Source organism: Coenobita brevimanus, chromosome 94, assembly GCF_032717465.1.
Source record: "Coenobita brevimanus isolate Jiangsu-jjx chromosome 94, ASM3271746v2, whole genome shotgun sequence".
NCBI lineage: Eukaryota > Metazoa > Arthropoda > Malacostraca > Decapoda > Coenobitidae > Coenobita > Coenobita brevimanus.
In genome coordinates, this window is record NC_137047.1 from 16,437,476 (window position 1) to 16,464,914 (window position 27,439).

General features: G+C 44.8%; 1 protein-coding gene across 1 annotated transcript in view; it reads right to left on the reverse strand.

The window, feature by feature from the left end:
- The window catches only part of LOC145412951 (uncharacterized), a 210,867-nt gene that overhangs the window by 27,406 nt on the left and 156,022 nt on the right, over positions 1–27,439 (reverse strand). Inside the window, 2 exon segments of the mRNA XM_080282770.1 lie at positions 200–288; positions 658–3,065. Of these exon segments, the coding sequence (XP_080138896.1) occupies positions 200–288; positions 658–3,065 (2,497 nt within the window).

Consider the following 27,439-nt stretch of genomic DNA (forward strand, 5'->3'; position numbering starts at 1 on the left):
CTGATATACCCTGGGTATCTTTTTAATATAGGCATAGTCTCCACCTGTATCACAAACAAGAACATCAACGTGCCATATGCAGAGGTGCGGTGCTAAGGGACAGGCTCTGGAAAGCCACCTAAGCTCGCAATTATATGATCCCGCAAGAAAGCTTGGTGCTGGGAACAGTATGGTTAGTGAGGTGGAGTGCAGTACTTACCAGGTGGCACAGGGCACGAACACCGGGGCACCTCCAGCTCATTCTGTCGGAGTCGGGCCTTTAGGGCCTCCAGCTCTGACATGGCCTCACTGCTACCGTCTCCTGCTTGCTGCTGCTGCTGTTGCTCTCCCGCTTGTTGCGCTGCATGTTGGGACTGCTGAAGCTGTTGTTGCTGCTGCAGTTGCGGTTGCTGCAGCTGCTGTTGTTGCTGCTTCTGTTGTTGTCGCTGCTCCGGCAGCTGCTGTTCATGTTGCTTGTTATCCGGCAAGAGCTGCTGCGGCTGGTGCCATTGTGGCTGCATTCGCTGTTGCTGTTGCCAGTGTTGTTGCTGTTGTTGTTGTAGCTGTTGCTGCCCTTGAAGATGCTGCATCTGTTGCTGCCTTTGTAAAGACTGCTGATGCAATAGTGACTGTTGCTGCTGCTGTTGTTGTTGCCGTTGCTGAAGCTGTTGTCTCTGCTCAAACTGCTGTCGCTTTTGATCCTGTAAGTGTTGCTGATACTGTTGCTGCTGCAGTTGTTGCTGGTGAAACTGCTGCTGCTGCTGGAGCTGTTGCATCTGCTGTTGCTGTTGGAGCTGTTGCTGTAGTTGCTGTTGTTGTTGTTGTTGTTGTTGCTGCTGCTGTTGCTGTTGTTGCTGCTGTTGTTGCTGCTGCTGCTGCTGTCGTTGTTGTTGTAGTTGCTGCTGCTGCTGCTGCTGCTGTTGTTGTTGTTGTAGTTGCTGCTGCTGCTGCTCCTGCTGCTGTTGTTGTTGTTGTTGTTGTTGTTGTTGTTGTTGTTGTTGTTGTTGCTGCTGTTGCTGTTGGAGGTGATACTGGCGGTACTGAGGATTGTGTTTGGCCTCCGCTTTCGTGTCAGCCTGCTGGAGGCTGTGACACTCAGTGTCCACCTGTGTGCTGTCCTGTTGAGCGCCGGATTGTGCTTGAGCGAGCTGGAGGTTCTTTTGGTGAGCACTGTTATGCTGACAGCTGGCAGAGTATCGCTGCTGCAGATGATGCTGACATAACTGCATGGGCTTCGACCGCCCTTCCCTGGCGGCTGTGGTCACTGTGGTGGCAGAGGATGTCTGGGTGTTGGTGATGGTCGTTGTAGTGGTTGAGGTCAGGTCAAGGTTGGATTTCTGAGGCTGTAAGGCAGAGACAGGGGGCCCCGGGGGCCTTGCCTGCCCCCCATTAGGTCCTGTGGGGAGCGGGCGGGGTGGGTGTGACCCCACGGGGGTGGGGGGCCGGAGGGTTGGGGCAGTTCCTCCAGACACCCTAGCACACACAGGCCGCGACGCACACGGACCTGTCCCCCTGACCCTGCCAAACCGAAAATCCTGCTGACTTTGACCGGAATCCGGACTGTCAGGAAAGTCATACACAGACAGCTTCCAGCCTGGGTCCTGATGGCGCCCCACTGGACTCTTGGCTGAGGCCAACTGGTCAGGGAGTGGCTTGTGCTCATCTTGATCAGGTGGTTTAGGTGCTATACTGCTCTCTGGCACCAAGCACTCTTCCTTTACCTCAACTTTATTAAGGTCACACTCACTAGTAGTACTTGTATCTAATTCTTCCTTTGTTTCTTCTTTTATTTTAACTTCTTGTTCATTTTTCACTTCACTTTGACACTGTGGTGTGGGAGCTGCATGGTGAGACAACACAGCCTCAGCCGGGGGTTTGGTGTCCCGTGCACCACCAGTGTTGGCGTGGACCGTCGCGGTCGTCACGCCGCCCTCACCATCAGTACTGTTAGCATGGACTACAGAGCCCGGGCCAGACTCTGCAGTCCTATAGGCTAAAAAATTCTGAGCCATTTTAAGAGATTCGTGCATCTGGGATGGCTCAGCATTAGCCACGCTGGTGACAGCTGCCACATGTCCAGAGAAATGAACCTCCCCTAGAGGAGGGGAATCCACATTGCCACTGGGGTATCCACCTCCTTGACGTGACATAATCATAGACTTAAGTCTGCTCTGGACACTGGCACCGTGTGGGCTGCCCTGTGGCACCCCAGCCCCCCCCTCCAAGGCCTGCCCCGAGTACCCGCCCGCAGGCACTCTAGAGCCGAGTAAACTCTGCGTGGGGGGAGGCGGCGGGTACCCAGGCTTCTCGTTTGGGTGGTCCGAGGCGTGCGGGGTGTGCGGGGCATGTGGTGACGGCAGCGTCGTCATCGTGAACCCACCAGTCACTGGGGACGCCTCAGGGGCAGATACAGCAGGCGATGGCAGCGGAGACTTGAACATACCACCCTGCTGTTGCTGTTGTTGCTGCTGCTGCTGTTGTTGCTGTTGTTGCTGATGTTGTTGTTGATGGAAGTCATTAGATCCTGGGAAACGGTGGTGATGGGGAGATGAACCCCCCACTACCCCGTTTCCCTGGTTTTGGCTGAGGAAACCATTGGGCGGGCCGTTGGTGAAGGCGGGGACGGACGTCTGCGGCGTCTGCGGGGAGAAGTGTCCTTGTGGCACGTACCCTGCTCCGCCGTTCTCGCCGCCTGCGGGGAACTGCTGTCCATTAAACTGGGTATTGTACTGGGACACGGCCACACTCGGGGTGGGTGGGGCCGGCGCACCACTGGGGCCACCAGGGAAGTTGAACATGGGCTGCCTGGGTTCAAACTGGTTGAATTGGTGTGGTGGTGGCGGGGGAGGTGGTGGGTGTGCCATAGGAGGTGGGTGGGCCAGGCCGGGTGGGTGGAAGGTTGGCCACTGGCTCTGGGGGGTGTCACCGCCCCACACGGCGTTGGGGAAGCGCTCCCGCATGTGCGGGAAGGGCGGGATCTCTGGTGGTGGTAGAGGTGGCTGTTCACCCATCCCAGGCCCCGGGAAGAAGGGCATCATGGCGCCCATGCCAGACTGTCGGCGTTCCATCTTCTCTCCTCTGGGTGTCTGCAACAAAAGAGAAAAATAACATTAACAACGTCAAAATTATAACCCTTTCATCAATTAATTTACTTCCCATAATGTGGGAGTGCCTATGACCAAGATTACCAAACGCTTGCTCCTGAAAGGGGTACTACCGTACTACAAATCTGAGTGCATCTTATGGTTCAACTCTGACAACCTTCCCTGCAGTACTTATGTCCCTAGCCACTAAAATTTATACATAGTCACCATACGACTGCAACAAGCTATGATGCAAAGGCCTCTCAGGTGTGGCAGTGTCCAAGCATCAGCTTGAAGAGATGTGGATTTGTTTACAAACACGAGCACGTGGTGGGCGGGTTACCCCAAACAAGAATAGCCTTTCCAGTGAGACCAGATATACGCTAGTTCAGCCTGCAAGCTCTGCCCCACTTCCCTCCCCTCAGAGAGAAAGAGCGGGAAGGGGAGCGCCTCTCACACCCAAGGGGGAGATGAATTGTGGGGGAGGAAGGATGCACACGAATATAGCCTTTGGGAACTCCCGACACTGGGATCGGCAGTTAAATGTCATTCTTCCCTCCCCTAATTCAACAGGTGCTGGTGCTGGGGGGAAGCGAATGTCACGTCACGCCACTCCCATCTTTACATCATCTCACCACAAGGCACATCACCCTCTCTCACCCCACCCACCACCTTTCGCTCTCACCCCACCCACACCAACCAACTGCAGTGCATACGAATGATAACAACACACTCTTGACCTTGAGTTACCTAATGGTGCATAAATGCAGTATCTACTCTCTCTCTCTCTCCCCCTCCATTCTTCCATTCATTCCTTTGCCACTCCCTCCTCCCCTCGATCTGTTGCACCCTCCTACTCACCGTCCCTCCCCTCCTCCCACACTCCACCCTTCTTCCATTCAACCTTCCCTCTTCCTCTCCATTCATTCATTCTCCCCCTCCCCCAAAGTGTTTCCTTCCACTCCCCTCTCGCTCCCTCTCTTACTTCTCCTGCACTCCACCCTTCTTCCATTCATTCATTCATTCCCTGTTCCCCTCCATTCATTCTTCTCTCCTCCCTAGAGCTGTTTGTTTCTCTCTCTCTCTCTTCCTCTTCCTCCTCCTCCTTAACTGGGTCACTGTCCTCTCCACTCTTCAGAAATACCAATGCACTATCTCCTTCCCTCCCTCCTTTCCCCTCCCCTTCCCTCCCTCTCTTCCCCTCAAGGCCGCTCAAGGTCGGGCGGGCGAGGGGAGGGGTTGAGTGAGGGGAGAGAGAGGCCCTGGATGAGGGGGGGCGGCTGCACGACTGAGAGTGAGGGGAGAGGGAAGATAGGACTGGGGTGAGGGGAGGTAAAGAAGGTTGAGAGAATGAGGGGAACGGGAAGACTAGGATTAATGGTGAGGGAAAAGAAGAGAGAAGGTGTGGGGAGACAGGAGGAAGTGACGAGCAAACGGTGGGAGTGATGACATGGGGAGAGAGATGACCAAAGTGAGGAGACAATAGGGACAAGTTGAGGGGAAAGAAAGCCTGCAAGATGTGTAAGGATGCCACGGTGAGGGGAAAGGGTCTGGGAGAAAGTGGTTTGGATGAGTGAGAAAGTCTGGGACAAGAGATCAAGAGCGTCTGGGTTACGGGAAAAAGAGACTTGGAAAGAAAAGCAGCGAGTGTTTCCAGGTCCAGTTCTCTTCCCTTTCCATTCTTCCCCAATACTTTGGCTAATAATTAAAGTTTTATTATCCTGAAATGTTGTAATTAGTGGTTTTCAGCACTTTGTCCATCTATTCACCTGTTTACCATGAAATACCCATGAAGTATTTACGGTATACTTGTCAACTGTTTACCATAAAATTATTCGAGGCAGTATATTTTCTCGTCTATCTGTAAACAAATGCATGTACATGTTTATTTATCCAGCTATTTATTACCGGATAACCTACCGATCGTCATGAACTCTGCATCATTCCGGACATAATCAGAAACAAAACAAAAAATGCTTAATCCCTTCGTCAGGAGGAAGTCATTTAAATATTATTTTTGTTACTGCCCAACGATATGACCGGTTTTGGACTTTTTTTTTTTTATAATCCGAACTCTGAAGATTAGATACATCCTTCATCGCTGACACTTGTTGCCCCTAATTTAGCCAAAACTGGTCAGAATATTCATATCTAAATATATATATATATATATATATATATATATATATATATATATATATATATATATATATATATATATATGGCAAGATGCCTAAATCTCAGAGCGGGTGGCCATGAACTTATTGCCTCTATATCTTTCTGTCCTCCATTATCAGGCAGAACATTATTTACAGGTACTATGTCACTGCAGTAAATAAAGCTCTTGCAGCTTGTTGAGTTTGATCTCACTTCTTAGTCAATCGAGTGGCCTCCTTCCGCTGTTATCATTATGCCACACCTCATCCAGCCAGCTATCTTACAAACAGCATATTCATCTCTACTACACAGCATGTCCTTCCATATTCATGATACAAGGCTGCTCCGGTGTTCCCTTCGCCTTTATCTCTCCTTTTATTCTTTCTGCCACTACGCTCATCTTTGCTGCACTTCTTCTCGTTTCCCACATTTCAGTCTTCTTACATTGTTTTCAACATTTTTATTTTTCATTGGAAATGAATATGGACTTTCTTTTCCTCCTGTTCTTTAATATATTTTTTTTTCCACTACAACTCTTATCTATTTCCACAAATCGCATCTCTTAAGAATCTATGTACTTTTCTCTTATACCATGTTACCGGTACCAGTTATTTTTCTCAACAGAACTCACCTTTCCTTTTTTCAATCCGTCTCTCTCGTCTCGCCCTTTCTTATATACCCCTATTCCTTTCATGAGTACGGTAACCTTCCCATATCCCTTTCACTCATAACTTATCCTTTCTCCTTTCTTCCATCTCTCCCACTGTATACCTCACCCTCTCGATAAACATTTTTATCCTGAGGAAGCATTATTTTTTTTACGTTATTCTGGTTACTGTCTGACGATTATTTTCAGTTTATGGGTTAGAAACATCCTCAATCAACTCCTTCAGCCCCAGGATATCGTTTATTCATTGTAGAGAGCAAAGGACGAGTTCAATTAGCCTGGAAATGTGTTGTCCTGGGTTGAAGGGAATCCTTTACTCAGTACCATTCATACCTACTTCTAATTTCTTTGCTATCTCGTTCTTCCTTCCTTATTTCATTTCTCTAAGCTTTTCCTGTCTGCATAACCTTCTCTACTTCCATTCCGCACTCCCCAGTCCTCAACCCCCCCCCCCCCCACTAAGGCAACACGCATGCCCCAGGTAATGATGACTAGAGTAGTGTGGTGGCTGGGCGAAGTCATGTCACATACTTCTTGCACAACATACTGATCTTTGTCCTCTCTCCCCCTGTCTGTCCTTCTCCCTTTTTATACGGAGCTCATCTCTCTGGCTGTCGGTTTCTCTAGACTCCTTTATCTGAAGGCACTCTCTTCTTTGTTTCTTTCAACGGCTAACTCATTTCTCTGATTCATTATGATTCTTTGCCACTATTTGTTGGACTTCATCAGTGAACTCTCATCCTTTTTTCCATTGCTGTCTTCCTTTTCTCATTCAACAGTTTATTTACTTCAGAGATATTATACATTCAACATTCCTTTATGTTCCCTGTTACTCTTCTTTCACAGATTCCTTTCTCAGTCTGTTCGTTCTTCCATATATTTTCCCAGTCACGTTCTTCCTTCACCACTTTCTTCCTTCCTTCCTCTTTATATTGTTGCTCTTCTTCTTCCTTCACCATTTTCTTCCTTCCTTCCCCTTTATATACTTCTAGCTATGCTTACTTCACCACTTCCTCCCTCCCTTCCTTCCTTCCTCTTAATCCCAATCTTCTTCCTGCTCCTCCCTAAGATTTCATGGTTCACTCCCTCCTGACAACATTTTCCTTTGTACCCTCACGTTCTTCAAGCGTCGCTTTCTATCAAACAAAATCAGGGAATAAAATATTTCTCTTTGTAAATGATGATATGGTGCAATTTAAGTACATGCAGGTCTATCAATACACGAGTTCTGATATATTCGGTATATTACCATCATCAGCTAAAAACGAGTTCTGATATATTCGGTATATTACCATCATCAGCTAAAAACGAGTTCTGATATATTCGGTATATTACCATCATCAGCTAAAAACGAGTTCTGATATATTCGGTATATTACCATCATCAGCTAAAAACGACACAGCATTTTAAATACATTTTAGGTAATACTGTACAGTGCCAAAAAATTTCTGATAGGGTAAACTATACTCATTACAGTCAGACTACAAAAAAAAAAATGAAGGATGCTCATATGGTTTACACAGAAAAAAACAGGTCCACAATATAGAAACTTTTTGTATTTTGAATCTGTTAGTCTACTGCAGAATTCTGAGTTAGTCATCTGAAAAATATACCCAATCCCGCAGGAGGATGGATAAAGGCAAAAAAATTTCCACATTTTTTTTTTTCCTTCTGGGCGAATGGAGACTCTGTATGAAAGACTATTAGAGGTAACATTTGGGGCCACAAAAGCTACCCTCCTGCCACAACACCTACCCTCCAGCCCATACCCCCTCCTCCCCACGCCCCCTCCTATCCTGCTGTCTATACTCTATATCTCAAATCCAAGTACACACACATACCGTCCACATCCCCCTCCTATCAACATTCCCTCCTGTCAAAACCCTCCCACCAACATCCCTTCCTGCCCAAACCCCCTTCTACCTACACACTCTCTACCCATTCCCCGTCCTACTCACAAATACCCTCCTCACCCAACATTACATTCTGGCCCACACGCCAGTCTCAAGCCTCTTCCTACCCATACACACCCTATTCACATTCCCTTCCCTCCCACACCCCAACTACTCACATCTCCAACCCACATCCCTCCCCGCATACCCCACTAAACCCACCCAACCCCCAACCCCCAGCAGTGGCCGGCCTTGGGTATACCGTATAGGACTCCACACGGGGTGCCCACGCAGCTGCCGGGTAGGCCTAAAAGTAACTCCCGGTCTCTTCAGTGTTTACCTGGACAAAATGCTGGGGGGGAAACGAGGGCACCGGGATTCTCAACCAGTCATACAGGCCAACATATGTCCATTATTATTAGCTAACCATTACACATCGACTGGCGTCATTAGAGATCAAAGTTTCCCGCCAAAAATACAGATCTCTACTTTTGTGTGGTTATAATTGTTACCTATACTGTATATATGAAAACTGTATTACGGTACTTAGGTACTTCATCTGACTTCTTTTATTATCAGAACTCTTCATCAGGCACAGGCCTACTTAGGTTACCGGGAGTGACTAAGATTCTTGGCGAGAAAGCGCACAAGACTATACCGTGTGTGTGTGTGTGTGTGTGTGTGTGTGTGTGTGTGTGTGTGTGTGTGTGTGTGTGTGTGTGTGTGTGAGAGAGAGAGAGAGAGAGAGAGAGAGAGAGAGAGAGAGAGAGAGAGAGAGAGAGAGAGAGAGAGAGAGAGAGAGAGAGAGAGACAATTCCCCAAGACCTACGGGACACAGTAAGCCTAAACAGCATACCGACACACAACACAGCGATCAATGCCGAGGCTAGGCTATTCCACCCTACACAGCAAGCGCCATGACCCCATTTCCTTGACTTGGTTGCACTAGGTTAGGCTAGGTTTACATTAGGCTACGTGAGGTTAGCTGAATTTAAGTTAGGTCCGGTTAAGTTTAAGCGTGGGAAAGCAAGGTTGGGTGGGGTTGGCTGTCGCGTTAGGTTAGATTATGTTCACCTTTCTTAGCTTAGTCACGTCATTTAAGGCAGGACAAGGCTGAGCTGGGTTATGCTGGGTGTGGTTTGGTTTGGCTAATTTAAGCTGGGCTGGGTTAGGTTAGTTAAGTTATGCTAGGTTAGGTTAGCTTTAAGTTAGACTCGGTTGTATATAATTAGAAAAGATTATAGGTTACCGGTATATCAGACTGGATTAGATAACATTTCGTATCATCAGGCAGGGTTACGATAAGTTAGAAAGGGTAGAGTTAGAATACAAATGGTTAGGATAGGTTAGAATGGGTTAGGAATGATTAGGTTAGACAGGATGGGGTCAGATTAGATAACGTAAGGTTACGACTAGACAGCACTGTGGCAACCCGTGTGAGATATTTAGAACCTTTATGTGGCAATACTGCGCCAGGTGTGGCAGAGGAACTAATAGGTACAGGAAGCCCTCCGTTCTGGTAACACTGCATCCGGTCCACTCTCATCTGGTAACACTGAATACTCTCTTACGAAGGTGTGCGCTTTGGTAATGTCTAGTAATGATGAAGTATAATGAGAGTGTGTGTGTGTGTGTGTGTGTGTGTGTGTGTGTGTGTGTGTGTGTGTGTGTGTGTGTGTGTGTGTGTGTGTGTGTGTGTGTGTGTGTGTGTGTGTGTGTGTGAGCACGAAAGTGGGGGGAGGAGGAGGAGGAGGAAATGGGGAAAAGGAAGAAAAGGAAAAGGAGGGAGGTAATGATCAGAAAGGGAAGAGTACTGGTTAGGTTACTGGGTGGAGCGGAGGTGGTAGGTAGGAGAATAAAGGTGCACTGAAGGGATGTATGATGGCAGGGGGATTGGGGTGTGATGGGGAGAGAATGGGAGTGTGGTGGAGAGGAGGGGATGGGGGTGGGGTGGAGAGGAGGGGATGGGGGTGGGGTGGAGAGGAGGGGATGGGGGTGGGGTAGAGAGGAAGGGATGGGGATGTCGCGGAGAAGAGGGGATGGAAGTGTGGTGAAGAGAGGAGGGGATAGAAGTGCGGTGGAGAGGAGGGGAAGAAGGTGTGGTGAAGAGGATAGGATGGAGGTATGGTGGAGATGAGGGGATAGGGTGTGGCGAAGAGAAGGGAATAGAGGTGTGGTGCACAGGCAGGGGATAAGGAGCAGGAGAGACCACCGAAAAACGATGTGGAGTAGCAGCACAAGGGGGGGGGATAGGGGTGTGATGAAAAAGAGGAGGGGGACGGTATCGTGGTGTGGGGACAGGGGGAAGGAGTACGAGGGGCTGGGCGATAAGAAGGAAAGCTGGAGAGTGGGGGGTGGAAACGAGGGGAGGTATGGAAGAGTGGAGGGGAAGGCGATGGGGTGTTGGGGAAGAGGAGGGGGAGGGGGGAATAGACGGGAACAGGGGTATGGAGGAGAAGAGGAGATGAAAGGGAATGAGAGGGTAAATAGGAAAAAAAGAATGGATGAATAGACGGGAAGAACGGGATGAGGTGTGGACAAGAGGATGAGGGAGGAAGAGGGAATGGGGAAGGGAGATTGGTGCGTAAGGGGAGCAGGAGGCAGTGTTACCAATGCAAAACAATAACAAAGGACCGAACTATCATACGCCTGCCATGTCCACATTAAAATAATAATGAAGAATCGCACCCCCCCCCTCTCTCTCTCTCTGTCAGCGTTACTATGAGAATCAACCCACGCGAGCCTACAGAGGTCACCTAGAAGAGAATGAGGGGAGGCAGGGCGTGGAGTGAACGGGGGAGATAAGATAAGGACGGACAGTGTTAAATAGTAGGGTAAATAGTGGAAGAAACGGGGAGAACGGTCATCTACGATTGAGGGAAGGGGAAAGAAGAAGCACTGGGGAAAGACGAAAGAAAAAATGCACGAAAGAGAGAGAGAGAGAGAGAGAGAGAGAGTACATCAGAGGCCCAGATAATACTCTATAGAATATGACGGCCCTGGGTATCTATTGTGAACACAGGCTGGGGGGATTGGGAGGCACATGGAGACGAGAGAAAAAAATTGATAAACAAGGAGGGAGGAAGTAGCAGGATTAACAAGGAGGGAGGGAAAAATAGGATAAACGGAGGGGGGGGGAAAGGATAGTGTAATGAGGGTGAGAAAAAGAGGATAAATGAGGAGGAGGGCCCATTAAGTTGAAAAGGAAAGGAAAATGAGATGAACAAGGAGGAGAATAAGAAATTAAAAAAATAAACAAGAGGAGGGTAAAACGAGATAAACAAGGAGTCCAGAAAAAATAAGCAACATGAAGGGCAGGGAAATACGATAACAAGGAGGGGGGTGGAAATAACAGGATAAACAGAGAGTAAGAAAAAACAAGGAAGACAAAAAGGAAACAACGAAATAAAGGATGAAAAATATCGGTTAAACAAGTATGAAGGAGGAAAAAAATCGATGAAGGTGGAAGACAAAAGGAGAAAACTCAAAGAAACTGCCTAACAGGAAAAATAAAGAATAAAATAGGAAAAACAGACAGGATGAAGGACACAATGCTAGAAAATAAGAAGGAAAGAAGAATAGCAGAGAAGACAAGGAAAGGGATGGAAACAAAAAAGGGTGGGAGACGAAAATTAAAGGCAATAAAGAAATGACGAAAAGTACAAAGTATAAAAACAAAGCTATCAGCAAAGATTTCAACACTGTCAAGACAAAATAATGAGAGGAAAACAAAGAAAGAAAAATAGGAAAAGTCATGTATAAGAAGAGACATTAAAGGAAAAAAAATTATTACGATGGAACAAAATGAAAATGGTGTGTGGGAGGGATAGGAAAACAGGAAGAATGGGATATATATATTTAGAGAGAGAGAGAGAGAGAGTATATGATTTAGTGAAAAAAATGTCAGGAAATAATGGAGAAAGGAAGAAAATATCTAAAATGCCAAGTCACCATTACTGTTCATGTAGCGTGCCAGGTGTTATCTCTCTCTCTCTCTGTCTCTGTCTCTGTCTCTGTCTCTCTCTCTCTCTCTCTCGCTACCCACGCCAGAACTTTCCTCATTAGAGTAGAGAGAGAGGAGGAAAAAGTAAGGCAGGACTTAGGGAAGCTGGGCGTGAGAGAAAATGGGAGGAGAGAGAGAGAGAGAGAGAGAGAGAGAGAGAGAGAGAGAGAGAGAGAAACGGGCGGTGGCTCACACACACACACACACACACACACACACACACACACACACACACACACACACACACACACACACACACACACGTAGCTAGAGTAGGTCACGTAGATTGCTATCGATAGTCACCACGTCCCCCCCTTCTCTCTCTCTCTCTCTCTCTCCTTCGGCAAAAATTATCTTGTCTTTAAATGCCCAATGATTATTTTGTTTTCGTTATAATCTGGATGCATGTATGACCGGAAGAATGGAAGGGAAGAGAAAGCAATGCGAGAGACACTGACAGAAGGGAAAGAGGAAACTGGGATGAGTGGGAGGATGAAAGGAGAGGTTGGATGAGGGATGGATGGATGGAGAGGAGAAAGGATGGAAAGATCGAAGAAAAGGTGGTGGGAGGAATGAAGCGTAGGTAGAAAGTAGCTATAAGAAAAGAGAAAAAACAAGAAATTTTGGAGACTAAATATAAAAGAGGAAACAGGAAGGAAAAGCAGACTAAAGATATCGAATATGGAAGGAAGGAAGAAAACAGGAAGGAAAGATGGATGGTAGGTGGCAAAAGGATGGAAATGTAGAACGAAACAGTGAGAGGAAGAAGGATAAGCAAATCGAAATATGGAAAGAAGGAAGAATAGGAGAAAAGTATGGGCGGAAAGGAGGGTGAGTATAAAATGCACAGGGGGAGGGATAAGGAAAACGAAGTAGCTACTGAAGAAGGGAAGGGAGAAACACGGAAGCAAGGAAGGGGAGAAGGAAGGAGCAAAAGGAAGGGAATTACAAAATGAAGGAGGGAAGAATTGGGGAAAATGAGAAGAAACTGAGGGAGGGTACAAAACGAAGGAATTACGAAACAGGGAAAATGTTAAAAAAAAAAAAAAAGAATTTTTGAAGATGTGGAAGGGATGGATATAAGGACTACATAAAAACAGGAGGGAAGGAAAAGAGGACGACAGGGAGCAACAAAAGCAAGGAAGAATGGATGTTATAGAAACACGAAGGAAACGAAGGAGGTTAAAAAAAAAAAGCGAGACAAGGAGGGAATAAGGCAGGCTACAGAAAGCTAGGAAAAGAAAGAGGATGGGATAGCCTACTCGTAACAGGTACGTAATGATGGATGAAAATCATAAAGGAAGAATGAACAGGCCTAATAGTCACACACAAATGAAGGAAATGAAGAAAAAAGAAAAAAACTAATATATACAGAAATAAGAATGAAGAAAATGAAGGCAGTGAAGGAAAGCTGGGCAGGGAGGCAAGAGACCATACGCAGAGCTGGAGGACGAGGGCTTCGCAACTCAACTTCAATGCCAGCGTCGGCGAGCGAGGGAGAGAGGAAAAAAAAGGAGAGAGAGGAAAAGACAATTGCATCCTTCCGACCTAACACAAATATAAAAACTGGAGAGAAAAACTAATTAAACTTATTTCAGAATAATTACTTAAATTGATTTTAGTCTCAAAGTAATGACAGCTAAATAACAATGATGACAATTATAATAATAATAATAATATAATCGTCATCATCATAATCATCATCATTTGGACTTAAAATGACTGGAAGAATTATCAACTGTTTAATATTTTCAAAATTAAACTCAATGGAAACAGTCAAACAGAGCAAACTAAAAACAAAAATAAGAGAATAATCATGCTAATACATCATCAGTTTAAAGAAAAACATAAACAGATAAGCAATTTAAAAAGTGTAAGAAAAACTAACCCAACTTTTAAATGTCAAGAAAAAAAGAAAAGAAAAATCTTAAACATGGAAACCTACTATCATTTTTCTATCATAAAATCCGTGAGAAAGTGTCATACCCAAGAATAAAAGAAAAGGAGGAAAAAAGAGAACTGATAGAAGCAAGAAATAAGGAAAATGAAATAAAGGACGAAAAAACAAATTATCTTCAAACGCTAACACTCTTGAAGAAATACTTAAAATTTTAATAATTAAATACAAATTCAATTTTTATCCCACTCTTACACAGAAATACAAAAATCGCAAACCCATTTCTCGCTCTGATTAGCCTATTCTACTGTACCCTACCCTATCTCCTTTCATATTACAATATCAACGAAATAAAAGGGAAAAAGCTCATATATATATATATATATATATATATATATATATATATATATATATATATATATATATATATATCCATCATCCAATCCTACATTGCCCCATGAGGAGCGTAGGAGCCCGGGGCTAGGCAGTTGGTCCCGACATTTAAAATCATATATATATATATATATATATATATATATATATATATATACTGTACTAAATTCTTCATAATACACAGTAATTATGCGACACCTTCTCCAACAGCCTCTCCGATCCGCAAATATACAGTAATTCGACAAAGCAATTCACTGATTTATTTTCTTAACTACCCTCCACGAAAAACAAACTTATCTGTTCCATTTCTCGATCTATTATTCAGCACCTTATCCTCCAGAATCTCTTAATGAACTTTGCGGGCTAAGCTTCCAACGTTGGCTATGCAGAGGTCAGGACCATATATATATATATATATTTATATATATATAATATGAGAGAGAGAGAGAGAGAGAGAGAGAGAGAGAGAGGAGGGGGAGGGGCAATGCTTACCATCATCCTAAACAAATTTCTCACTGTTTCAATAGGGTTGGTAGGATCCAGAAAGTGGAAAATATAAGGGTAGGATAGGTTTTCAACAATTCCCGACTTTAAATTAACAAAATAATAAGAATGAAAATTGGGGAGGACGAGGAGGAAAGTAAAACCAAGAAAACCGGTGGGAGAACACTATAGGTCACCACTCACAGGATGCAGTAGCAGACAACAGATAAATATCCGCTAGATTATGTTGACAATCAACCAAAGGATACTCTCAACCAAACAAACACAAATTCTCTATGTTAAAACATGGTTTATACGACACGATGGAATGACATACGGCAATGAAATGAAGAGAGAGAAGATGGAAAAATGAGTGAAGATGCAAGGTCAATGAAGAAGACATGAAGGAATGTGAAAAATAATTCCGGCTAGCCCCCTGCACTTTATATTTCATTCCTGCTGCCTTCAGACGAGTTTCTCCACTTATGAGTGGATTTTCGAACGGCATGGGTAATGTAATTCATATGACCCTTCGCTAACGGTACTTAGACCACACCTAAAATAAAAAGAATCGTCAGTGGGAAGAAAGTACATAAAAATCGTCCGTACGGTAGGTACACCTGGATGAATACAGTACAAATGACATGCTTAGAGGAGTTAAAAACGGGTGACCAGGTATGTGCGGAAGGAGAACAGAAGACGTCTACTGGCGGGGTCATAAGAAGGGGCCAGTTTTCGTCTCTAAAGAGTGGCGGTGTTGAGGTGTTGCGCGAGTTGACCCACTCAACACACACACACACCACACCTGTACTCTCACCTGTTCTCACCCTCCATCCTCGCCTCCCCTCCGTCTTTATCTGCTCTCCCCGTCCCACATTCTCTCTCTCTCTCTCAATCTAATTCCCACCTTCCTTTATAATGATTCCCTGCCTCCCTTAAACCTGTTCAGACATAGTCTCACATAACATACCGGTACCTTCCTTCCCATTTACCTTCCCTCCCCCCCTCTCTCATTAATTCCTACTCCTCGTGTGTCTGTCTCTCTCGGTCTATCTGACTGTCCTACTGACTGCCACCCTCCTTCCACGCATACTTTCCACTCTCCCCAGCTCCTTTCATCCAAGGCTACTCCTTTCCCTGGATAATCATAAGCGGTGTTGTGGACTAGGCGAGGTGACCCACTCCCACACCTACAAACACGCACCTTTCCTCTTCCATCTCACCTGTTCTGCTCCCCCGTCCCACAAAGTTCTTCCCTTCCTTCGACCCGTTTTCTTCTTTCCTCCGTCCCATCAACTCATTTCCTCCCACACCTTGTACTTTCCCTTGCTTCCTCCCTCACTCTCACCTGTTCTACTCCTCCTTCTCTCTCATCAGCTCTTATCCGCCATATAGCCTACTTGCCCCTTTCCTCGTACACCACAAACCTTCCCTTCGTTCCACCTACTTTTTCCTTCCGTTCCACTAGCTCATTTCCTTCCCTCTACTTAGTCAGAGCACCCCTTTCTCTCTCTCTCTCTCTCTCTCCTTTTCTCTTCAGACATTCCACCCCACTGAACTCCTATCCTCCGTCCCTCACACACCCACCCTCCCTCCCTCTCATTAACTCCCTCCTTTCCTCTCACCTGCCGTCCTTACATTCCATCGGCTCCTTCCCTCTGACTCTCGCTCCCTCTCAACTCCCTCCCCACGTTCCGTCTACACCCCACTCACCTGTCCAGTCATTGCATCCCCTCCACCGCTTCTCTCCATCCCACCAACCTCTCTCTCTCTCTCTCTCTCTCTCATCTGATTTCTTCTTCCCTCCGACCTTTCACACATCCCGCTCCGTCCTTGTATCTCACTGCCTCGTCTCAACCCCTCCCTACCACCTTCTCGCCTCCATTCCTCCTGCTTTCTCCTTCCCACCGTCCTGCCATCTTTTCCTCCAACTCTACTGCTCAATCCCTCCTACCTTCTCCCCTCCATCCCTCCTGCGCTCTCTCTCTCTCTCTCTCTCTCTCTCTCTCTCTCTCTCCATCTTCTTTCCTCCATGGGTCGTGCATTCCTATCTCTCATACTTCTCATTCTTCTTGCTCCTATACCTTATTTCCATTTTCATTTATCTACTCCCCATTCCATCTTTTCTTCTTTTCCTGTCCATTCTACCTTGACTTTGTTTTCCTCTTTTTTCTTTCCTTCTCTCATCTGGGTCAACAACCGAAAAGCAAACATCGAAAAAACGAATGGAACAGAAGAAAGATGCAATATGGAAGAGGAGGAAGGAAAAAGCTAAACAAAACAGGATGAGAAAGGGTACAAACAGCGAGAAGGAAAAAGGATGGGAAAGAAGGAGGGAAAAAGGAGAAGGAAACAACGATAGGGTTTAACAAATGCTGAGTAAGTAAAAGCTGGAAGGATTGCCAGAAAACAGGAGAAAGTAAGATGATCAGCCAATGGGTGGATGAATGAGAAAAATGAGAAAAAATAAGGATGGGGACAGACGTAAATACAAGAAATTGGAAGAACTTGGAGAAATGTCATAACAGAAAGCTGTGGAAGAGGATAGGTCCAAGAGGGACACAATGGGGATTGTACGAAAAACGTCTGAAAGAATAAGGTACTGAAGGAATAAAACAAGAGCATACTTGGATGAAGATGTGAGAAAAACTGACGAAGGTAACAGGAACATGGAAAATACAAAACAAAGAAAGGATAAGAAAAGAGCGAGAGAAGTACCATACTAGAGAAGGATGAGAAAAAAAAATGTTAACGAGAGGAGGGAATAGACAGGACGATAGAAAAAAGGATAGAGAAATTAAGAAAGTAGAGAAGATAACAAAGAGAGAGGCAACGGATGTGTCAGAAAAGAGGAAGAGGAGGAGCACTGGGCAGGAGGAGGAGGAGGAGGAGGAGAACGCTCGGGAGTGTGGGGGAGTTGGAGGAAAGCTGCGGGGAGGAGGGGGAGGAACGTGGAGGTGGGAGGGAGGGAGATATGTGGGTAGGGAGGAACTTAAAGAGGATAGGGAGGAAGGCAGGAGAGAGTAAGGCTGGTAGCATAGAGGGCAAGAGAACCAGAGAGGAGGTAGAATAATGGGGGGAGAGAAAAGGAGATAATAATGGAGAGAATAAAGCAGTAATAGGAGGCATGGGGGGAATAAAGAAAGAATAAAGATAAAACGGGAGAGGGAAGAGGTAGAGAGCCAGTAAGTGGGAGGAAAGATGGAGGCACGAACCGGTACTGAGAGAGAGAGAGAGAGAGAGAGAGAGAGAGAGAGAGAGAGAGAGAGAGAGAGAGTCTGAAGAAGAATGAAGGAATAGACAAAAGAAATACGAAGCACTCAACCTGGGACCAAACATGAGAAAAGCAAACAGTACGGCATAAGATCAGGGACGAGAGAGAGAGAGAGAGAGAGAGAGAGAGAGAGAGAGAGAGAGAGAGAGAGAGAGAGAGAGAGAGAGAGAGAGAGAGAGAGAGAGAGGAATTTTGTGACAAGGATGAATCTAGGCTAACCTGTTATATGCAACAACATGAAGTAGATACAGGTATGCTGAGGGAGGATGTGGTGCCAAAGAAGTCACGTAGGTATTAAGAAAAGATGTAAACAAATCAAGGTGAAGCCGAGGACGAGAGAGAGAGAGAGAGAGAGAGAGAGAGAGAGAGAGAGAGAGAGAGAGAGAGAGAGAGAGAAACTTCAAGCACTAAAAGGAAAAGGATAAAAAAAACAAAGGCAAGGTGAGAGAGAGAGCAAAGGTGAGAGGAAGAGGGCGGGGGAGGGATGAAGGAAGGAAGGTGGAGGGGTGAGGGGGAGAGAGAGAATAAGGGGGGTGGGGCGTATGGAGGTCTGCCAAACCCATGTAGTATTCTCGTCAGCCGCGGGAGAACTGAAGTTGGCGTGGACTCTTGCCTGACTTTGAGTGAGAGCGACCGTGGCTGGTCCTCTCACTCACCCACTATCACTCAAGTTCAAGTGTGGTGGGCCACGGGGGCTAAATCTAGGTTGGACCCCCGTCAAAATGCCACCTGGATCAACTCGAGAACGTGTCTACCACTATTATCATCATCATCATCATCAGTGTCATGCCCACAGCTTCATCAGTATTATAATTATCATCCGCATCATTAGCATTACAATCATCTTTCAATTCATCAGTTTTATAACCATCATCCGCATCATCATGTATCATGATAATCATTATAACAAGTCCACGGTTTGTAGACCAAGGAAATAGAGATAAATTTCACGAAACTTAGAAGCCGGACGGAACCTTTATTACAAAAAGAAAAACAATAATAATATTCACCATCAAAATTATTCACCACCAATAATACTACAATCACTCCAATATCCTCAAAAGTCTTCGGTTTCTATATTGGGGAAAGCAGAGAAAAAATTAAAGAAACTCGAGAGGCCGGGTGGAGGCTAAATTTACCACAGCACCCCGGGTAGTGGGTTGGTTGAGTGGAGAGGTGCACGTGGTGGTGGTCGTGGTGCTGATGGTTGCAAGGTCGTGTTGGTTGCAAGGTCGTGACTGAGGACCGTGACCTGCAATTGAGTAGGCTGCACGTGCTCCTTCTATAGTGCAGTTTGTAGCAAGGTGGAGCATTTCCATTACGGAGATGTTTTGTAACCAAGAAAGGTAATTCTGTCATATAACAAAAGATGGCCTATACCAAATCATCTTTAAAATGCAACGGAGTGGGAAAATGATTACCGGTACTCAACAAAAGATGGTGAACAATGAATCATCTTTAAAATCTAATTAATTTCAAAAAATGTACTTCTGTAACAACTAACGCTTATAAACTACTTGTGTACGGCCTATGTTAAAGCTTGGTGCATATCAAAAGGACAAAACGGGTGAGGACAAAAGAAACTGGCAGACCCCAACACTCCATTTATTTATTTTTTTTAATATAACTAAAACAAGAAGACCCAACCTATGACCTTTATCTCGTCCGAGAGAGAGAGAGAGAGAGAGAGAGAGAGAGAGGAGGGGTAGAGGGCCAGTTAGATAGACGGATTCTCTTACACAAACGCTGCGGAAAGACAAAAAGCCCGTATTGGAAACCCCTTATATTTTTGGAAGGATAGTTCTCAGCTCCAGCCTAAGAATCAGTAAGCTTTCTTTGTTTTGAGGTTAGTGGATGGAGAAATGCCGACACGATTTAAGGATTTGGTAAATTGGTTGTATTTAGTCACTGATCACCTGTCAAATATTCGCTAATCCCCATGGGTCACTCAGCACCCAATCTTTAACCATTCCTCTGACACTTAAACTCCATGTATGCCGCTAATAACAAAAGCTTGAAGTTTATCAGTCAGTACCAACTTCAGAGTTAAAAGAGGAACTTTGGGGAAGGCAAGGTACGAGCAGGCGAGATAAGAGATAAGGAGGTGGGCTAATGAGAGTTACGGGTTTCTATGCAAGTGTACAACAGAAGTGCGTAAGTCCCCCGCCCCCACTACCATCACCACCTCATCCCATCCCCCTTCCACCTCTACACCCCCACGTCGGTCGATATTCTTATGTTACTCGAGTTTGTTTACCTATAGGCCGGGGCAACGACGGCGTATCACCTGCGTCTACCTTTCTCCATGTCACGTCAACAACAGCCCACCAAAGCACCATTTTAACAGCAAAGCAGCGGTGATGGGTGATGATGTCCTAGATATGCGTGAAGAGGGAGGAGGGAAAGGGTAGAGAAGGTAGGTAGAGCAGAGCGGGAGAGGATGGATCTATAAATACGCCAAATAGGTATTCGTTCACCCACTCCACCTCGGCCACCGCCAATTCCTCCTCTTCCTTCGCTTGTTTACAACTGCAGGGAGAAAGAAGAAGTGAAGGAAGGGCCAGGTGTCATATTCAGCACCACAAACTCACCTGAGTAACAAGTCCAGACACGGGACGATCTCCAACAAACGTTCACACTTTAGTCACTCAACTACGCTCGCACTCAGTTTTGCCTCCTCGCCTCACACCGAGTTACGCACTTCAGCCGGGGTGTATATGGTTAACAGATATTCACACTTATACCCGTACTTATTCATGAACACAATGGTTGGGCAGTGAGGGGTCAGGACCTTCTTATTTGTGCTACGGCATTACTACTCCACGGAATTCGGTCTACGCGAAGTGAATCGTCGAATCGATTCGCTGGCAGCGCCGACACCGCACGTATGAAGGGGCTCGTGAGTCAGTCCAGAGCCCCGCCGCAGCGCGCCACTACAGCAGCTATATTCAGGGTTAGCAGCAAGAACGTTTATTCTCGGTAAAATTTGACTGCGTTGTACTGCGAGATACGTGAATTTTTAATAAACATTATGCCCATATGGTACTACCATACACAAGGAGACAAGTTTCTATAACACCAGAGGCGAAAGAAATCAAGGAGAAGCATTTAAAAACGTAAATATGAGAAACCTGGGGAATCATCGTTCACTTCTCGTGACGTAACACAACGTCATGCCCTCGGCCAATCAGGCTCTCAGCTCAGCTGATACTCTAGCAGAAGAGTTTACATTCATTTGAATTCTTCCCTATAATTATGTACTTCTTGGTGATGGTACAGTGAGTTAATTAGCGTTATAGGTTCAAAACTCGGTGTTTATTTTTACGAGTCATACATAATATACACATCAGAGCAACGAAAAGACCCAAATCTTAAACTTCTCTCCTCGAAGACAGCCTAGCTCCCATCCTATGGGGCCCCCGCCGCCGACTACACATAGAAAGCTACATAGCAGCCAGGTCCTTCCACCGTTCACAATAAACACCCACATAGCCCGCTTTCTCGCTCACTATACTGCTGTACATAATTTTAATATCATTCACATGTTATCTTCCGATTATATTTTATCTACAAAAATGCTCCTCATTCGCTTCAAACAGTCATGCTAAGTTAAAGCTTTGAAGACAAAATATTCAGGGTCACATAATATGTAAGCAGAACAATAGCCTGACGTCACCAAAAATGCCACTACATAATTATTAAGAGAGAAACAGGCCACCTATGACTCTCCGTACACGTCTTTCTATGAACAGCGAAGCATAACAGCTAAGCTAACTAACGGCGGACACCAACAGCTGGGGAAACTGGTACCGAAGTTACCGTGACATACCAAACATAATAGGGTGCGTAGTATAAACACCTACGCACTAGAAACTTTCTGAATCTAGTATGTCAGATAAGACGTCGACTATCGAAAACAGTAAACTGAATAAGTATTTTCAGATCTATAACAGGATACGCCTCAGACGAGTTCAAACAATTAACACGAGAAAACAAATGACACTAAAAACGTGAAAAGATGTAAGGCACACACACACACACACACACACACACACACACACACACTAGAATGAGGAAGCTTAAACAAGGTATAAAACAAAATACAAACAGGGTTACACAAAAGAAATTTATATGTAAACGGCAAATTAAAGACCGAAGAGAACCAATATGTGACTAATTACGCAGAATGGAAGGCGACTCCCTGAATAACGCCAAAATAATCATGTCCACGGCAATGTAAACTGCATACAAACGAAAACAGGGCAGACAAGATCATACAAACTCCAACATACAGCGAAGACAGTTTAAACTGGCAGGATGGCAATCGAAAACAAAACTAAGCGAATCATACAGAACCACCTACACAATAAAAAGGCAAACAGGAACACCAACAGAATTTTTAAACGGGAATGAAAACGCTCGAAGAGTAATCCATGTCCGATAACGTGTAAGGAATCCCGTAAACAAATACATGAAAAGGAATTGACGAAGGTAAATGTAAACAAGCATGAAAATGCCCTAGGATGGGACAAAACCAAAAGCCAAGAAGAATCTGGATTAATGCATGCCGACTGCACGAGGGTCATAGGGTAGACACGTACAACGTCAAAAGACCCATGTAAACAAAAATATAAGTAGGAACAGACGAGGCCATGTTGTAAAGAAGACGATGCTGAGCCTAGCCATGTTGCAAACAAGACGATGCTGAGCCTAGCTTGTGGCAAAAAAAAAAAAAAAAAAAAAAAAAAAAAAAAACGCCTAAGGAACCACAAACAACAATATAAATAGGAACTGACGTAGCATTTTTGTATACAGAAAGTGCAATAGCTAGTCAGGGATGAAAAAAAAAAAGGGGGGGTGATCCATGTAAACAATAAAAGGACAGGAACTCTGACGAAGCTATACTGTAAACAGGAGGGTGCAAAGGCTAGCTAGGGGGAAGGTAGGTGCAAGAAGTGATGAAGGGAGAGCACTGACCGTGAAGGATAGCCCAACCACGAACCGTGACCAAAGTAACATAAAAAGGCATGTGTCGAAAGTGGCATAGGCAGGAATGTGGCCAATGCAGCACGAATAGGGACATGGACGGCAGTGTATACCGAAAGTAGCATAAAAAGACATGTGTCGGAAGTAGAAGAAGAAGAAATGAAATGAAGGTAGCTGTATGAGACATGGGTCGAAAACTTGCATGAAAAAGACATCGAAAGTAGCAAACAGGGATGTGACCAAAGTGCCACAAATAAGATCGTATCGATGGCATTACAAGTACAGTAAAGTAGCAGAATTAAGAATGGAGATAATATACGTAGGAAATGATCTGACAGTATAATCGGCAGGATACCGTAAGCACCATAAATGTGCCAAATGAATTCTAAATATGAATTTATCCAGAGTAGCTACAGTAAAATATAATTATAAAAAATGCAAGTCATAACAACAGCTTACAATTAGTATTGTAAATACTATCTCAATTTGACAACAGGAAACTGATACAAAAATATTACTAAATAAATAATAATAATAATAATAATAATAATGTGTAAAAATATGACAACTTGCACCACTTGCACAATCAAGCTACTTAAGCAACTCTCGCTCTCTCTCTCTCTCTCTCTCTCTCCGTGACGCCGCACAGTAACACTTATTACGAGAGTCCGGATGGCGAGGTCCCAGCTGGTCTGATCCGCCAATCAGCGAGTAGCTCTTGATATCCGCTTTAGATAAGACCGATGATGATTGGAGGAAGCGGCGGGGAGTTGACATAAATGCTGCGCTGGCGAGGTGCTCCGGAGAGCCTTATGCTTCTTTTTCGCCCATTATGTGAATATTTTTCCCGTTTTCTAAAATCTCTCTCTCTCTCTCTCTCTCTCTGAAACTTCTCACAAGAACACACAACTGACGTTTAGCTACTGTTCAAGGACAAACCTATAACAACATGGAGGGATGGGTGTTCAAGGTTCACTCTTCGATCAGTAAAAGGTGTCCAAACTATAGTTCTAGTGCCAGGCGGGTCTCAGAATATGTTCGAAGTGTTCAGTCTATGTTTAAACAACTATTTAATGTTCTGTTTAATTAATGATTTTATGTTAGGGTATCTAGAGACAAACTACTGGCTAAAGTAAATGACGAAGTGAAACTAGGATGGAAAAGGTGCGAGTGTTCAGTAAACTGGTGAAATTATCTAAGTGGACAGCGGAGAGGCTGAAAGTTGAAATACTTCAGAGTTCAAACTCAACATATGACTATTGTAATGTACAGGTTATGAGATGAAGTTGGGGGAGTGAGCATACTGATGATAAGTGGAGCTGCATGTTCATGTAAGGATCCCCACGCCGAGGTTGGTGGTGACTGGGGAGTGGGACGCAGCTCAGCTGAGCAGGGGAGGCGGAGGCAAACGTCCAAGGCTAATGATGGTTGAGGTGGAAGGCAAGAGAGGGCAGCACCAACCGGGGGCCCCCGCAGACGCTAGCGCCACCACCCCCTCTCGGCGACCGCCTCAACTACACTAATTACCGTCGCATTTGGGGCAGGATTGACATTATTTCAGGACGCTATTGATTTATCTGAATTTATACATCGACCAATCGTCTTATTAATAATCAACTAACTAAAATGATATGCACGTCAGTAGTTCTGGACTAATGTATATCACTGGAAGTTTAAAAAAAAAAAAAAAAAATCGATATATTTTATTCTAAAGTTGAACAAAATCAAGCAGAAATGCTTTGACAAGTTGTATACATTCATAAAATTAGTATACACTACAGAAAGGCTTCTGCTTCCTGTAACTGAGTAGCTCAAAACTGATTTTTTTCCCGATACTTTTCACTATATCACCAACCAAATTATAACAATGTTAAAAACAAAGCAAAACAATAGTCAATGATATAGGATACGATCAACAGAAAGGTTACTAGCTATGAACGGAATCATCCACAGAATATTTAAGATCCCCCTACGGAAGATTATGAACAAGACTTCCCGCTTTCTTGAGGGCGCACGTGGCGTCGGCAGCGTGGGTCCCACAGCGTCACGAGCCCCATCTTATCAACCAATCACAGCTGTGTGGTTGTGTATTGGAAAGTACGCAACTCTGACTTTCGCACGCAAAATAAATGTAAATCAGGCTTAGAAAATCTATACATCGACCGTTCGGAGTTGTAAAAAATTACTTATACCAGTGATAATACGAGCGATGTGGTAATTCTCGCCATGTATACGCCCACCTTGCCGACTTACACCGCAGCACCAGATCGGAAGTGACTATAATTAGGAACTGGGCTCTGTTTTCCTTCCTCCCTCTCGATTGGGTGCCAAGGGCGACCCGGGGCATATTTATAAATTTCCTAAACTTAAGGTGTTACTAAAGCTTCCTGTATAAACGAGTGTCTTCACTCACCCTGCTAATAAACACAACCAAACGAGTGAGCATCACAGTTAAATAAGAAAAAATAAAAATCGCAGCAACTTACGGAGACTTGCTTATCTTGCAGACTGGTTAGAATCCTTCTTAAATACACTCCCAGATACTCATCCCTCGAGGAAGGGTCGGCATGAAGACAAGGGTGGGAAAGAAGCGAGGCTCCTAAATACAAGATAGAAGGAAATGAGTAGAAAGGAAAAGAATATGGGAAGAGGATGATACCGGGGCTGAAGAGAAACTGTGCGGTGGGTAAAAGAACAGGAAGGAAACAAGAAACGAGAGAGGGAGAGACTTGGCAAAAATGAGGACTAAAGAGAAGACTGTATGGTAAGAAAGACAGATTTATAAATCACTTTAAGGTAAACAGGACAAATCTGGTAAGCTGATCTCAAAGGGAATGCAGGGGAAAACTTACTGGGATACAAAGATTATTATTTAAGGAGGAAACGACACATGAAAATATTAGTAAACACTGGGAACAGGAAGATTTGTAATTCACTGGAGAGAGAGAGAGAGAGAGAGAGAGAGAGAGAGAGAGAGAGAGAGAGAAAGAGAGAATGTACAAACGAAAGAAGAATAATTTAAGATGACACTGTTGAAAAGATAAAAAAAAAAAAAAAAGAATTAGTGGTGACACTGTGGAAAAGAAAAAAGCTCAGGAAACTAGTAGTACGTGTAAAGTTAGTTCTGAGGGGGATGATCATGAAACCGAAGACGAAACGTGCCTAAACTTAAGCAAAGGTAATGGACAGAGAAGCTGTTACAGTGGCAACAGATCCGATCCACGAAGGAATAAACACTGCGGAAAGAGGGGAATAGAAAAATAAAGAAAAGCGAAACGGAGATGAGGGGAGTGAAGCGAAGGAAAAGGTGAGGAGGAGAGGGGATTATGAAACCTAACACGAAACGTGCCGAAAATAAACACAAGTTACGGTTACAGAATAGCGGATCAATCAACAACATATCCGAAACATGAATGAGTGCGAAGATAAACCAGGGAAGGCGATGATAAACGTAGAAGAAAGAGTATGGTGTTGAGAGACGAGAAAGATGGAAAAGGAGAAAAAGAAAAGAAAAGGGAGGGCATGTGGTTGCAGTCTGTCAGGGCGGCATTCGGCACTAGCCACGCGCACAGATGCCAGAAAGTTAGGAAGGGGGGGGGGGAACCACACCTCGCATTTCCCAACCATTTCTCGTCATGTTTTTGCTTTCTTCTCCCGAGTTTCTTGTCCGGGGCTCCTATTAAGTGCGTGAACGTGTACTCATATGACAAAATTATGGCCTGAGTGAATGGAAACGGGGAAGGAAAGAAGAGAATCGAATGAAAAAAAGAAAAAAAGACGGTGTTTGGGTGGCGACTCCGCGCAAGAAGGGATCAGTTAGGCCACGTGCTCACCCTAGACTTTCTCTCTCTCTTCTCTCTCTCTTCCTTTTCCTTTCCCTACACGTCTTCCCATTACTCTTACACCACGTTCGCTTACCCCTCTTCCATACGAGAATTTTACATGTATAACAAACTGCACATTACGCGAGCAATACGTAGAATGGTTAGTATACGCATGCGTCAGCTGAGATGACGCATTCTGTAAACAAGGAAGGAAGGAAGGGAGGTTTTAAATTTCAAGATGGACGTAGGGGACCCCCAAAGCACGCGCCTCTAATGTTTAGGACTGGGTGACAGACGCTGCCAGAGCACTAAATATGGTCTAACCCACGGTCGAACCAACAGGATGACATGGAATGAGAACATTCGAAATATACATGTCAATCAGTTTCCTATCAGATACTACCCTATTTTTTGTTAGCCAGAAAAAAATAAACGAATAAAATAACCCTACGGTACTTCCTTATCTCCCTGCTTGATCCACACACGTAAACACGCATACAGAGAGCACCAAGACCTCTGGCTAATGTTTACATGGCTTCCACAACGGTTGTCCACATGGCCGTATTCTGGTTGGCATAGATTTCTCGGTGCATCTTTCTTAGCGGTTCATTTTCCATCTTGCACCTTGCTTTCTCTTGTATATTACGTACATCTATTTCATACTGACACAACTGCTATCAGTATTATGCAAGAGGACTGTGCAGGTGTTACATGCAAAATAAATAGCTGAGGAAGATGCGTTACGAAATCTGTCAGCTCGGTCCATAGTCGCATCAAATCCAGCTGACCCTTTTGATTTCT